At 40.1% G+C, this 14,871-nt stretch overlaps 1 protein-coding gene across 2 annotated transcripts in view; it reads left to right on the top strand.

Annotated features, from left to right (window-relative positions):
- The first annotated feature begins 7,380 nt into the window (after positions 1-7,380).
- Positions 7,381-14,871, top strand: part of LOC115206387 (roundabout homolog 2) — a 65,171-nt gene continuing 57,680 nt past the window's right edge. For both annotated transcript variants that reach the window (XM_029773273.1, XM_029773274.1), the window contains exon 1: positions 7,381-7,712. In XM_029773273.1, coding sequence (XP_029629133.1) covers positions 7,631-7,712 — 82 coding nt within the window. In that variant the 5' untranslated portion in view covers positions 7,381-7,630. The remainder of the gene's footprint in view (positions 7,713-14,871) is intronic.

Here is a 14,871-nt window from a genome sequence, read left to right on the forward strand (position 1 = left end):
ACTTGATGCTGATGGCTAGTGTAAATTATTGATAATTAATGGTGGGTATATGGAGAGAGGCACTAATCTCAAACTGCACAGTGGGAACATTCTAAGTCTGCACTGTTTTTCACTCCACATATATTCCCAGAACAGATTTTCAAATTGTGTGGCAAGCTTTATAGAGTAGGCCTCTATATCACTGTTACTTTGTTTAAGGAACCATAAAATGTACCCTATATCCCACATGAGATCAACTGGGATTTGTGAAATTGGATTGCCTTAAAATGTATTTTGTGTGAACATAATTAAAAGTCCCATGCAGCCGTTTTTATCTCTGATCTTTACTGGGTAACAATTAAGTACCTTACTGTGAATGTTGTCATTTAAAATGGTCAAAAAGAAACAAAAATGCCTCCCAATGGCGCAGCGGTCTAAGGCACTGCATCGCAGTGCTTGAGGCGTCACAACAGACCCTGGTTTGATCCCAGGCTGTGTCACTACTGGCTGTGATCGTTAGTCCTATAGGGTGGCGCACAATTGGCCCAGCGTTATCTGGGTTAGGGGAGGGTTTGGCCGGGGGGGGCTTTACTTGGCTCAGCGATGAGACTGGATTGCAATTGAATATCACGAAAAAGGGGGTAAAATACAAAAAACTAAAATAGCTTCTTAGCAAAGGGCAGTTTCTTAAGCAAGAAATTAGCTAGGACTGTCTGGGAGTGGTCTGAGTGGGGAGGGGAAAACTGAAAACTAGCTGTTATTGGCAGAGAGGTTTGGAACTCTCTTTCTTATTCATTTGTTAACTAATTTACCTCAGGATGATGTCCCCATAGAAGGCCTAAACTCCATCCCACCAAAACAGGCAGAACTTTCAGGCGCTCTTTTCAAAAAGGGCATTATCATCCTGTTCACAATTTCACAATATTATTCCAACCACGTAGAGTGGAAATATATATAAAACACAGGAAATCATGTTTTTGACTGCACTGGTCCTTTTCAGTTTTCACCTAAAATGACATACCCAAATCTAACTGCCTGTAGCTCAGGACCTGAAGCAAGGATATACATATTCTTGATACCATTTGAAAGGAAACACTATGATGTTTGTGGAAATGTGAAATTATTGTAGGAGAATATAACACATTAGATCTGGTAAAAGATAATACAAAGAAAAAAACAGGCCAATATATGACTTAGGAATCTATGTGCAATTTAGATTTTGGCCACTAGATGGCAGCAGTGTATATGCAAAGTTTTAGAAATATCCAATGAACCATGACATTTCTGTTGAAAATGTTGTATCAAGACTGCCAAAATGTGCCTAATTGGTTTATTAATACATTTTGAAGTTTATAACTGTACACTCTCCTCAAACAATAGCATGGTATTCTTTCACTGTAATAGCTACTGTAAATTGGACAGCTCAGTTAGATTAACAAGAATTTAAGCTTTCTGCATATATCAGATATGTCTATGTCCTGGGAAATGTTCTTGTTACTTACAATCTCATGCTAATCACATTAGACTACTGTACGTTAGCTCATCCGTCCCACGGGGGACACACCGATCCTGTTAAATAAGTACTTCCTTGTTGTCCATCCATTCTGTATAATAGCTTATTTCAATGGCATGTACTCCCTAATTATTTGGTATCTTTTCTCTTTGAGCTGCAGTTGACTTCCTGAAGAAGTTCTTTGTTAAACATGTTCATGTGCGAAGAACCCCTTATCTCAATTCCAGGTGGAATATGGGTTTCTCTGTCCTCGACTGTGGTGTCCATGCTTTGATAGTGTGTCTGGTCTGGCACGATTAATGACTCAATTCAACTCTTTGTGCCTTGTTCCTCAGTTTACTTTCTCGTTTTCTAAACAAGTGGAACTCAAATACAGCAGAGAATCTAGCACTGATTAGTTTGTTATTAATGTATGATTGATTAGTGTCATCTAGTGGTCAAGAGGTGAAAAGCATTCGTTTTCACAACCAGACGACAGTCTGCAGTATTTTAATTTAAATGTAAAATTGAGAGGTGACTTCAATCTAGAAACATAATCTACAAGGAGGATATCCCCCAATCTCCTTGTGTGAACCCTCAGTCTCAACATCTTTCTCTGAAAAGCATCTCTTTACTGAAAAAAGGATTTTATTCACACAGACAGATGCCAAAGAGGTAAATACCAGTCTCTCATGACAGACTATCATGTCCAGCACACGTGAGATTTGGTTCGGGATTCCGTGATTACATAAAAATAATCTGTTGATTTTAGACATACTAGAATTGTAGCCTATTTTAATGCATCATATCCATATCTCTCATCATCTGTGGCACTTATTAGGGTGATGCATTTAACCACATTAGAGTACTGCGCCCTCATAATGTATTAGTGTACAGCATCACAGTCACAGACAGTACTTTTATACCGTAATATACAGATCCCACAGTCACAGTAGGGTCACAATACTTGAATCCACAGGAGGTTGGTCGCACCTTAATTGCGGAGGACGGGCTCGTGTTAATTGCTGGAGCGGAATAGGTGGAATGGTATCAAATACATCAAACACATGGTTTCCATGTTCCGGTCGTTATTATGAGCCATCCTCCCCTCAAAAACCCTCCTGTGCTTGAATCCCTAAAGGGACTATGTGAATGACTTGACTATGAATGAGACAGCAGGATTATTAGGAGAGTGGATGGGCTGGTTCTATGTCTCCAATACATATCAATGCACAGCCTTCTAAATATGTGTATCTTTGTTCTCCCTTCCACCATCCCTTTTGCCCGCCCTCATTCCAACAGGTCGGACAGAGGGGAAAAACGTCATGTTCACACCTCTGACTGTCTCTCTGTCATCAATCCACTTTATCATGTTCCCCTGTGCTCTAAATGTATACAATATCTCCCCCACTTGTTCATATACAGTACTGCTGTTCCTGATGACTGTAGCCTCCCTGTTTGTGAGCAATCACTAGAGGAGAGATAATGTCCGTGTTCGAGAGGATCAAACTGTGGTGTATCATGGGTACATTGTGACTGACTGACTGATCTACAAATAATAATGAGTAGTTCTTTTTCCTTTTCTTTTCTTTTTTTTACATTCCAAAAACAAAAACAAACGTACTGTATACATACGAACGACAACTTACAGACAAATAAAAACAATGACTACATCTCATCTGCCCAGACACGCATGCTAACACTTCATCCCTATTGCCTGCATTATTGTTTTCCAATTGATATTAAATTGTACGAGTTATTTTTTTTTGGTTGCCCATCCTATTTCAATATTTAAATAATACATAATTTGATTTTTCCATTGTGTCAATGATGGCGGATTGATTGACTTCCACATTTTTAGTATACGTTTTTTCAAAATGAGTAATGAGAAAAGAATCGTTCAGCCCATTGGGTGTCTCACTACACCCCCATATGTCATGTCTTGGAATATGCAGAGAGATTGATTAAAAGTACGTTTACATTGTAATACTTCTGACAACTTTTATAGCTCCGCCTACAACTTCCAAACTTTATAGCAGTCCCAGAAAGCTTGGATTATTGAGTCATTATTAGTTTTACACTTGAGACATGACTCTGCCGTGCTGTAGAACTTCTGAATTGCGTATCTTGTATAATCAATTCTATACATTAGTTTATAGTGGAATAAGCGTACATTTTTGTTAACTGTAAATTCGTTAGTTATGCTCCAACTTTCCCTCCATCTTATGCCAATATCAGTTATGAGTTAAGTCTTGGTTCCAATAGTATATTATTTTTTCTAAGAGATTTTCACTTGGATATTGTCACGTCCTGGCCAGTATATAAGGTTAATTGTTTTGTAGTTTGGTCAGGGCGTGACAGAGGGTATTTGTTTTATGTGGTTCGGGGTGGTGTGTTTGTGTAAAGGGTGTTTGATTTAGTATGTCCGGGTTTTGGTTTATGTCTAGGTAGTTCTATGTGGAGTCTAGTATGTCTGTTTCTATGTCTGGTGAATTGGTGTTGGGACTCTCAGTTGAAGGCAGGTGTTTTCTATCTGCCTTTGATTGAGAGTCTCATAAATGAGGGTGTGTTTGTGTTTGTGTTTGGTGGGTGATTGTTCTGTGTAAAGCCCTATGCTTTGCCAGACTGTTGTGTTGTTCGTTTGTTCTAGTGTTTTTGTTATTTTGTATTCAGTTGTTTTTGTAAGTGAATAAATCTAAATATGAGCATACACGTACCTGCTGCATTTTGGTCCTCATTCACCAACGACAGCCGTGACAGATATGCTTTCTACGAGGTTTTGTAGATGTTCCCTATCATATGAACATCATTTTCTGACTCAAGTCCAAAAGATTTCAAATCAAAATTTTGTGATATGTAACTTTTAAGTTGCATGTATTTGAAACTATCTACATTGGTCAGTCCAAAATTACTTTTTACTTCTGTCATGGAAATAAATGTATTTCCTATTACCAAGTCATTTACGGTTTCTATGACTTTATTTTTCCATGTGGGCCAATTTATCGATGAATTCTGAAAAGCTATCCAAGGATTATTCCATAAGGTTGTGTTTCTACTTATTATTTATGATGGAAAGTGATTTGTAGATTAGTCAGTTGGCACTGTCAGCTGCAATGTCGAACAAGCCTATTGTGACAGGGTTGGAACCATAGTTTTGGTCAGTGTTTCCTGTGGGACCCTAATTAGTGTGGACTGTATAAAGCACAACTAGTCTGTTTCAGTTTAGGCGTGTGTAAATGCGTGCATGCTCGTTCGTGTGTGTGTGTTCATGTGTGTGTCTGTCCAGTTGCTGTGCTACACTGAAAAAATATATAAACGCTACATGCCAGAATTGCAAAGATTTGAACTGAGTTATAGTTCATATAAGGAAATCAGTCAATTGAAATAAATTCATTAGGCCTTAATCTATGGATTTCACATGACTGGGAATACAGATATGCTTCTGTTGGTCACAGATACGTACCTTAAAGAAAGGTAGGAGCGTGGATCAGAAAATCAGTCAGTATCTGGTGTGAACACTATTTGCCTCATGCAGCGTGACACATCTCCTTTGCATAGAGTTGATCAGGCTGTTGATTGTGGCCTGTGGAATGTTGTCCCACTCCTCTTCAATGTCTGTGCGAAGTTGCTGGATATTGGCGGGAACTGGAACACGCTGTCGTACACGCCGATCCAGAGCTTCCCAAACTTGCTCAATGGGTGACATGTCTGGTGAATGTGCAGTCCATTGCAGAACTGGAATTGTGTACAGAATTGTGTACAGATCCTTGCAACATGGGGCCGTGCACTGTCATGCTGAAACATGAGGTGATGGCAGCGGATGAATGGCACGACAGTGGGCCTCAAGATCTCATCACGGTAACTCTGTGTGTTCAAATTGCCATCGATAAAATACATTGTGTTCATTGTCCGTAGCTTATGCCTGCTCATACCATAACCCCACTGCCACCATGGGGCACTCTGTTCACAACGTTGAGATTAGCAAACTGCTTGCCCACACGACGCCATACATGCGGTCTGCCATCTGCTCAGTACCGTTGAAACCGGTATTCATCCGTGAAGAGCAAACTTCTCTAGCGTGCCAGTGGCCATTGAAGGTGAGCATTTGTCCACTAAAGTTGGTTACGACGCCAAACTGAAGTCAGGTTAAGACCCTGGTGAGTGCGACAAGCACACAGATGAGCTTCCCTGAGGCGGTTTCTGACAGTTTGTGCAGAAATTCTTCGGTTGTGCAAACCCACAGTTTCATCAGCTGTCCACTTACATCCCTCCGACCGCAAGGCACTACAGAGGGTAGTGTGAACAGCCCGGTACATCACTGGGGCCAAGCTTCCTGCCATCCAGGACCTCTATACCAGGCGGTGTCAGAGGAAGGCCCTAATATTTGTCAAAGACTCCAGCCACGCTAGTCATAGACTCTCTCTGCTACCACACGGCAAGCTGTACCGGAGCGCCAAGTCTAGGTCCAAGGGGCTTCTAAACTGCTTCTACCCCCAAGCCATAAGACTCCTGAACATCAAATCAAATGGCTACCCAGACGATTTGCATCCTCTCTTTTACGCTGCTGCTACTCTCTGTTATTATCTATGCATAGTCATTTTAATAACTCTACCTACATGTACATGTTACCTCAATTACCTCGACTGACCGGTGCCCCTGCACATTGACTCTGAACTGGTACCCCTTGTATTTTGCCTCGCTATTGTTATCTTACTGCTGCTCTTTAATTATTTGTTACTTTTATTTCTTGTTTTTTTATACGTATTTTTCTTAAAATTGCATTATTGGTTAAGGGCTTTGTAAGTAAGCATTTCACTGTTGTATTCGGCGCATGTGACAAACAAAATTTGATTTGTGTCACTGAGCTCAAAGAATCTGCTATGGTCTATAACCAACCAGGCACAGGATCTGTATGTTGCATTTACCAAACCAAACCAAATCAATAAGGGGCGGCAGGTAGCCTAGTGGTTAGAGTGTTGGATCAGTAACCGATAGGTTGGTGGATCGAATCCCTGAGCTGACAAGGTAAACATCTGTCGTTCTGCCCCTGAACAAGGCAGTTAACCCACTGTTCCTAGGTCGTAAATAAGAATTTGTTCTTAACCGACTTGCCTAGTTAAATACAAAAAACAAGCTATAGCTAACATCCAGGGGCAATCTGTATTGTGCTATCTGTGGTAATTATTCCTCTGCCCCTGGCTTCAATGAGAGCAGGAGAGATCCCATTATTCAGTGTGTAATCAGTACCTCATCATGGTCTTTGTTTAAGCTGTTCATCAGTAATGGAGCTCCATATTTGGCCAGATGGGTCAATTCATAATATAAGGCAGGGTTAGAATGAGGAGAACCCAAGATTGACCTTCTCCTTCAAATACTTGTGTTAATTAGTTTGAGTTCCATTGTGGAATTGGCATAATGTTCCTTAATCTTGATATATGTCTCTTTTTTTTTTTTTACATTTTATCAATAATGTTTAGCCTGGCGCTATTCATCAATACAACTATTCGTCAATGCCAGCCTATAGATTGAAGTGAGATTGTGTCAGTGAAATTACCCCCACTGGACCTTAGTTGCCCCAGTTGCTGGTGGAATGACATGGGTGGCAGTAAAGGAATGGTGGGGTGTACTATGACTAATTATTGCCCCTGCTGGACTACTAGTTCCACAGAGAAATGTTGAAATATGTAAATACATGCTGTATGCCTAAATACTTAAATACTGTGTGTTTTTTACTTTCCCACCCGATCCTAGGGATAGTTTCAATTCAACTGTTTATGCATTTATCTCTGACGACACATGCCCTCTCACTCCATAGACTCGAAGGACCCCGATCACAATTCCAGAATGACTGAGGAAGGGGTGGAGCAAGTGAAACAGAGAGAGAGAATTGGAGACCTTTGACAAGAACAGGGCATGAGACAAAGTATTAGAAAATGTTTTGATGTTTCTTTGTCATTTTAGAGTTCAATTTTAAATTCATAGGAAAACTTTGATATGCAGAACACAGCCTAAAGGATCAGGACAAGAAGGATATCAGAGAGGACCGCTGGACTGTCACTTTTTCACTCAGTCAAAATGCTTCTCTATCTTATCCGGACTCTGCTGTAGATTAACTTCTATGCTGACCCTTAGAGCAGCAACTACAGCAACTATACTAATATGCCCAGACCTGCATCTGAGCCATCAGTCTTCTCCCTGAACATATCCTCTCTGAATCTGGAAAATGCAACAATCTTCAATGGTGAGTGAATAGTCTTAAAAAGGCTCTCAACATATAATCTTTTTCTTTTTTTATCTAACTTTACAAAAGTATGTTAAACAGGTTCCATGATCATGGCTGACGAATATAATGTGTTAACAGCTAACAAAACTCAAAACAGTGGCAACTATTTCTAAGTATGGTATTGAATGTTGTCAATTATTTAAAAAAGGGTGTGCAGTGAATGCACAGTAGCCTACCTTGAAATGTAAGTCGGTCTTGATTACTGTCTCCAATCGGAAAAATACTACTATAATCCAATATGGTCTGCTCTAAAGACAGATAAAGAGTGAAGGGAAGAAGCAGAGCAAACTTTTACCTCTCCAGTATTCTAGTCAGATTCAGTATGTTGAATTACTGTAACCGACAAGGTGTCTTGGTCTCGAGTGAGCAACAGGTGAGTTAGGATGGGACTGGGTTGGAAAGTTAATGTACTTATTCTCAAGGGGAGGGAGATGATAGAGAGAAAAACTAAATGGATTTCTGTCTTTCACAAAATAAGTTGTATTAATCTTTAGCAATACTCAGACATGATTAAACCATTGTAACGTACAGTACCAGTCAAAAGTTTGGACACACCTACTCATTCAAGGGTTTTTCTTTATTTTGACTATTTTCTACATTGTAAAATAATAGTGAAGACATCAAAACTATGAAATAAGACATATGGAATCATTTAGTAAGTTAAACAAATCCAAATATACTTATACCATCATTACTCAAAGACATGAAGGTCAGTCAATACGGGAAAATGTCAAGAACTTTGAAAGTTTCTTCTAGTCCAGTCGCAAAGCCATCAAGCGCTATGATGAAACTGGCTCTCATGAGGACCGCCACAGGAAAGGAAGATCCAGAGTTACATCTGCTGCAGAGTATAAGTTATTTAGAGTTACCAACCTCAGAAATTGCAGCCCAAACAAATGCTTCACAGAGTTCAAGTAACAGACATATCTCAACATCAACTGTTACTGTTGCAGAGGAGACTGCGTGCATCAGGCCTTCATGGTCAAATTGCTGCACATGGGGCTGTGCATTATCATGCTGAAACATGAGGTGATGGTGGCGGATGACTGGCTAGACAATGGGCCTCAGGATCTCGTCACGGTATCTCTGTGCATTCAAATTGCCATCAATAAAATGCAATTATGCTCGTTGTCCATAGCTTACACCTGCCCATCCCATAACCCCACCTCCACCATGGGGCACTCTGTTCACAACGTTGACATCAACAAACCGCTCGCCCACACAACGCCATACACGTGGTCTGCGGTTGTGTGGCCGGTTGGACTTACAGCCAAATTCTCTAAAACTACATTGGAGGTGGCTTATGGTAGAGAAATTAACATTCAATTCTCTGGCAACAGCTCAGGTGGACATTTCTGCAGTCACCATGCCAATTGCACGCTCACCCAAAACTGTGGCATTGTGTTGTGACAAAACCGCACATTTTAGACTGGCCTTTTATTGTCCCCAACACAAGGTGCACCTGCTTAATGATCATGCTGTTTAATCAGCTTCTTGATATGCCACACCTGCACCTGTCAGGTGGATTGAATATCTTGGCAAAGGAGAAATGCTCACTAACAGGGATGTAAACTAATTTGTGCAAAACATTTGAGAGAAATACGTTTTTGTGCATATGGAGAATTTCTGGGATCTTTTATTTCAGCTGGTGAAACATGGGACCAACACTTGCGCTTATATTTTTGTTCAGTGTATAATAAGCTACATAGAATTGGCCCCCACACTCTCAGTCTATGGGGGACCGGCAGCATACATCTGTCTGTTAGCTATCTATTATAGCCCTATTCCCCAGAGCCAAAGAGACACATCTCAGATGAAGAGAGGGCAGCAAGAGGAGATGTTGAGGAGTATTTCTGTCTGTAATAAAAGCCCTTTTGTGGGGAAAAAACTCCTTCTGATTGGCTGGGCCTGGCTCCCCAGTAGGTGGGCCTGGCTGCTAAGTGGTTGGGCCTATGCTCTTGAAGGTCCACCCATGGCTGTGCCGCTGCCCAGTCATGTGAAATTGATAGATTAGGGCCAAATGAATTTATTTCAATTGACTGATTTCCTTATATGAACTGTAACTCAGTAAAATCTTTGAAATTGTATCATTTTATATTTTTGTTCAGTATACACTACCGGTGAAAAGTTTAAGAACACCTACTCATTCAAGGGTTTTTCTTTCTTTTGACTATTTTCTACATTGTAGAATATTAGTGAAGACATCAAAACGATGAAATAACACATATGGAATCATGTAGTAACCAAAAAAGTGTTAAACAAATCAAAATATATTTTAAATTTGAGATTCTTCGAAGTAGCCACCCTTTGCCTTGATGCCAGCTTTGCACACTCTTGGTATTCTCTCAAACAGCTTCACATGGAATGCTTTTCCAACAGTCTTGAAGGAGTTCCCACATATGCTGAGCACTTGTTGGCTGCTTTTCCTTCAGTCTGCGGTCCGACTCATCCCAAACCATCTCAATTTGGTTGAGGTCGGGGGATTGTTGAGGCCAGGTCATCTGATGCAGCACTTCATAACTCTCCTTCTTAGTCAAATAGCCCTTACACAGCCTGGAAGTGTGTTGGGTCATTGTCCTGTTGAAAAACAAGTGATAGTCCCACTAAGCCCAAACCAGATGGGATGGCGTATCGTTGCAGAATGCTGTGGTAGCCATGCTGGTTAAGTGTGCCTTGAATTCTAAATAAATCAGACAGTGTCACCAGCAAAGCACCCCCACACAATAACACCTCCTCCTCCATGCTTTACAGTGGGAAATACACATGTGGAGATCATCCGTTCAACCATACCGCGTCTCACAAAGACACAGCAGTTGGAACCAAACATCTCCAATTTGGACTCCAGACCAAAGGACAAATTTCCACCGGTCTAATGTCCATTGATCGTGTTTCTTGGTCCAAGCAAGTCTCTTCTTATTATTGGTGTCCTTTAGTAGTGGTTCCTTGCAGCAATTCGACCATGAAGGCCTAATTCACACAGTCTCCTCTGAACGGTTGATGTTGAGATGTGTCTGTTACTTAATCTCTGTGAAGCATTTATTTGGGCTGGTAACTCTAATGAATGTATCCTCTGCAGCAGAGGCAACTCTGGGTCTTCCATTCCTGTGGCGGTCCTCATGAGAGCCAGTTTCATCATAGCTCTTGATGGTTTTTGCGACTGCACTTGAAGAAACATTCAAAGTTCTTTAAATTTTCCTCGTTGACTGACCTTCATGTCTTCAAGTAATGATGGACTGTCGTTTCTCTTTGCTTATTTGAGCTGTTCTTGCCATAATATGGACTTGGTCTTTTACCAAATAGAGATATCTTCTGTATACCCCCCTACCTTGTCACAACACAACTGATTGGCTCAAACGCATTAAGAAGGAAAGAAATTCCACAAATTCACCTTTAAGAAGGCACACCTGTTAATTGAAGTGCATTCCAGGTGACTACCTCGCGAAGCTAGTTGAGAGAATGCCAAGAGTGTGCAAAGCTGTCATCAAGGCAAAGGGTGGCTATTTAAAAATCTCAAATATAAAATATATTTAGATTCCTATAACACTCTTTTGCTTACTAGATGATTCCATATGTGTTATTTCATAGTTTTGATGTGTTCACTATTATTCTACAATGTAGATAATAGTAAAAATAAAGAAAATCCCTTGAATGAGTAGGTGTTCTAAAACTTTTGACTGGTAGTGTATATTATTTTCAAATAATCCTATCATCTCAGCAGTGGAGGCTGCTGAGGGGAGGACGGCTCATAATAATGGCTAGAACAGAGTAAATGGAATGGCATGAAACACATGGAAACCGTTTGATATATTGGATACCATGCCACCTATTCCACTCCAGCCATTACCATGAGCCCGTCCTCCCCAATTAAGGTGCCCCCAACCTCCTGTGCATCTCAGGCCTCTAAAGTCTGAGATATTTGTTGCATGCAGCACTGAGGTCTATGACTGTTTACAGTTTTTGTTTTGCCACTTGTGTATGACATAATAATATATTTTTTTATTCATACAATGGAAACATTATACCAAGCCTTTATAACATTGATCCTTCTAGTGATGATAACCCTTAGTGGAAAGGTTCCCAAACATTGTGTTATTGTGATCTCTAGTGGTAGACTGGAAAAATACAAGTGAGTTGATCTCGCTGATGGCTCGTAAAAAAAGCAGTGAAAAAATAACATATCTCTCTCTGTTCAGGTTAGACAATTACTAGTGGGGTTACCCATTGTTACAACATCCCTAACCCTAGCTTCATGTCCACATCCTGGTTCAACCCTAACCCCTTAGCTTCAACCACAAACCTAACCCCTTAGCTTCAACCACAACCCTAACCCTAGCTTCATATCCACATCCTGGTTCAACCCTAACCCCTTAGCTTCAACCACAACCCTATCCCTAACCCTAGCTTCATATCCACATCCTGGTTCAACCCTAACCCCTTAGCTTCAACCACAACCCCATCCCTAACCCTAGCTTCATATCCACATCCTGGTTCAACCCTAACCCCTTAGCTTCAACCACAAACCTAACCCCTTAGCTTCAACCACAACCCTAACCCTAGCTTCATGTCCACATCCTGGTTCAACCCTAACCCCTTAGCTTCAACCACAACCCTAACCCTAGCTTCATGTCCACATCCTGGTTCAAACCTAACACCTTAGCTTCAACCACAACCCTAACCCTAACCCTAGCTTCATGTCCACATCCTGGTTCAACCATAACCCCTTAGCATCAACCACAACCCTAATCCTAACCATAACCTTAACCCTAAACCTAACCCTAAATACAATGTAAGTACAGCGCAACAATGGGTAATTACAAAACTTGTTACTGTAATTATAATTACACAGTAATAAGGGAACTGTAATATAAAGTACATTTATTAAGCTACCATATACACTGTTTTAGGACCATTTAATATAATATGGAACCTATTCACATTTCATGACAAGGCAATGGTTGAATTTACCATGAGATGACTGCATTTGGGCAGAATGGCCAGTAGGTGGCACTATGAGCCATATATACTTCGTAAGAGAAATCCTTTGAGAGTGATCCTAGTGATTTATTCCCCCTCCACTACTCTCTGTGTCCTGCCTCCTCCCTCCCTCCTGCTCCCTATCCCGTTCTACATCTATTTCAACTGTTGTAATATGTTTGGGCCTGACTAGCCCCATATGGCATTGTATGGTATGACGTGCTGCACATATGTCTATCTATCTGAGCAGTGTGAAAGGACATGATGACAATGACTATAACCGACTATAACCCCATGCATCCAATCGCTCTCTCTAGGTGCAGCAGGCAGCCTAGCGGTTAGAGCATTGGGCCAGTAACCGAAAGGTCACTGGTTTGAACACCCGAGCCGACAAGGTGAAAAATCTGTCGCCGTGCCCTTGAGCAAGGCACTTAATCATAATTAGCTCCAGAGGCACTGTACTACACATTTCACTACACCTAACTGGTGTATGTGACAAAAACATACTTTTTTTCTTATACAGCCTCAGCTGCCTTGCTTCCAGCACTGTGGCTGCAAAATCAAGAACAGCCCTTTAACCATTACATGTTTGAGGCTGCAATTCAATCACACCTGGGTGTATGCACTTGCTTAAAAATATACTCCGGGATCTTAAGCACAACAAATTCGTATCATATTGCACAAATTGGATTCGTAACATATCACACTAATTGCAAAAACCACACATCATACATATTGTAAAATGTGTGACATATCACACAAAATGGATGATGTAGTACACAATTAGATGATGTAGTACACAATTTGATGACGTAGTACACAAATATGGGGACCCGTTTTGGCTCCTGAACACCACTTTCAAAACTAGTGGCTGAAATTATACAAAAGTTTGAGAGTGCATCTTTAATACAAGCAAGACTTAGACTCCCAAAGCTGGAACAACTACAGTGTCTTCAGAAAGTATTCACACCCCTTGACTTTTTCCACATTTTGTTGTGTTACAGCCTGCATTTAAAATTGATTACATTTAGATTTTGTGTCACTGATCTAAAAACAATACCCCATAATGTCAAAGTGGATTTATGTTTCTAGAAATGTTTACAAATTAATTAAAAATGAAAATCTGAAATGTCTTGAGTCTAAAGTATTCAACCCCTTTGTAATGGCAAACAAATAAGTTCAGGAGTAAAAATGTACTTAACACGTCACATAATAAGTTGCATGGACTCACTCTGTGTGCAATAAGTGTTTAACATGCTTTTTAAATGACTACAAAATCTTTGTATCCCACACATACAACTATCTGTAAGGTCCCTCAGTCAAGCAGTGAATTTCAAGCACAGATTTAACCACAAAGACCAGAGGGTTTTCCAATGGTTCGCGAAGAAGGACACAAATTAGTAGACGTGTTAAAAAAATAAAAATAAGATATTGAATATCCCTTTGAGTATGGTGGTGTTAATAATTACACTTGTATCAATACACCCAATCACTACAAAGATACAGACGCCCTTCCTAACTCATTTGCCGGAGAGGAAGGAAACCGCTCAGGGATTTCACCATGAGCAGTGGTGTAAAGTACTTAAGTAAAAATACTTGAAAGTACAACTTAAGTCATTTTTTGGGGGGCATCTGTACTTTACGATTTATATTTTTGACAACTTTTCCTTTTACTTCACTATATTCCTAAAGAAAATAGTGTACTTTTTACTCCATACATTTTTCCTGACACCCAAAGGAACTGGTTGCATTTTGAACGCTTATCAAGAGATCATCCCTACTGCCTATGATCTGGTGGACTCACTAAACAGTGTGAGTGTTGGAGCATGCCCCTGGCTATCCATAAAAAAAATAAACAAGAAAATGGTACCATCTGGTTTGCTTAATATAAGAAATTAGAAAGTGTTTATACATTTACTTTTGATAGTTAACTATATTTTAGTAATTACATTTATTTTTGATACTTAAGTATATTTAAAACCAAATACTTTTTAGACTTTTACTCAAGTAGTATTTTAATGGGTGACTTTCACTTTTACTTGAGTCATTTTCCATTAAGGTATCTTTACTTTTACTAAAGTATGGCAATTGGGTACTTTTCCACGACTGACCATGAGGCCAATTGTGATATTAAAACAGTTAC

This window comes from Salmo trutta, chromosome 13 (assembly GCF_901001165.1).
Source record: "Salmo trutta chromosome 13, fSalTru1.1, whole genome shotgun sequence".
In the NCBI taxonomy this organism is placed as follows: Eukaryota; Metazoa; Chordata; class Actinopteri; order Salmoniformes; family Salmonidae; genus Salmo; species Salmo trutta.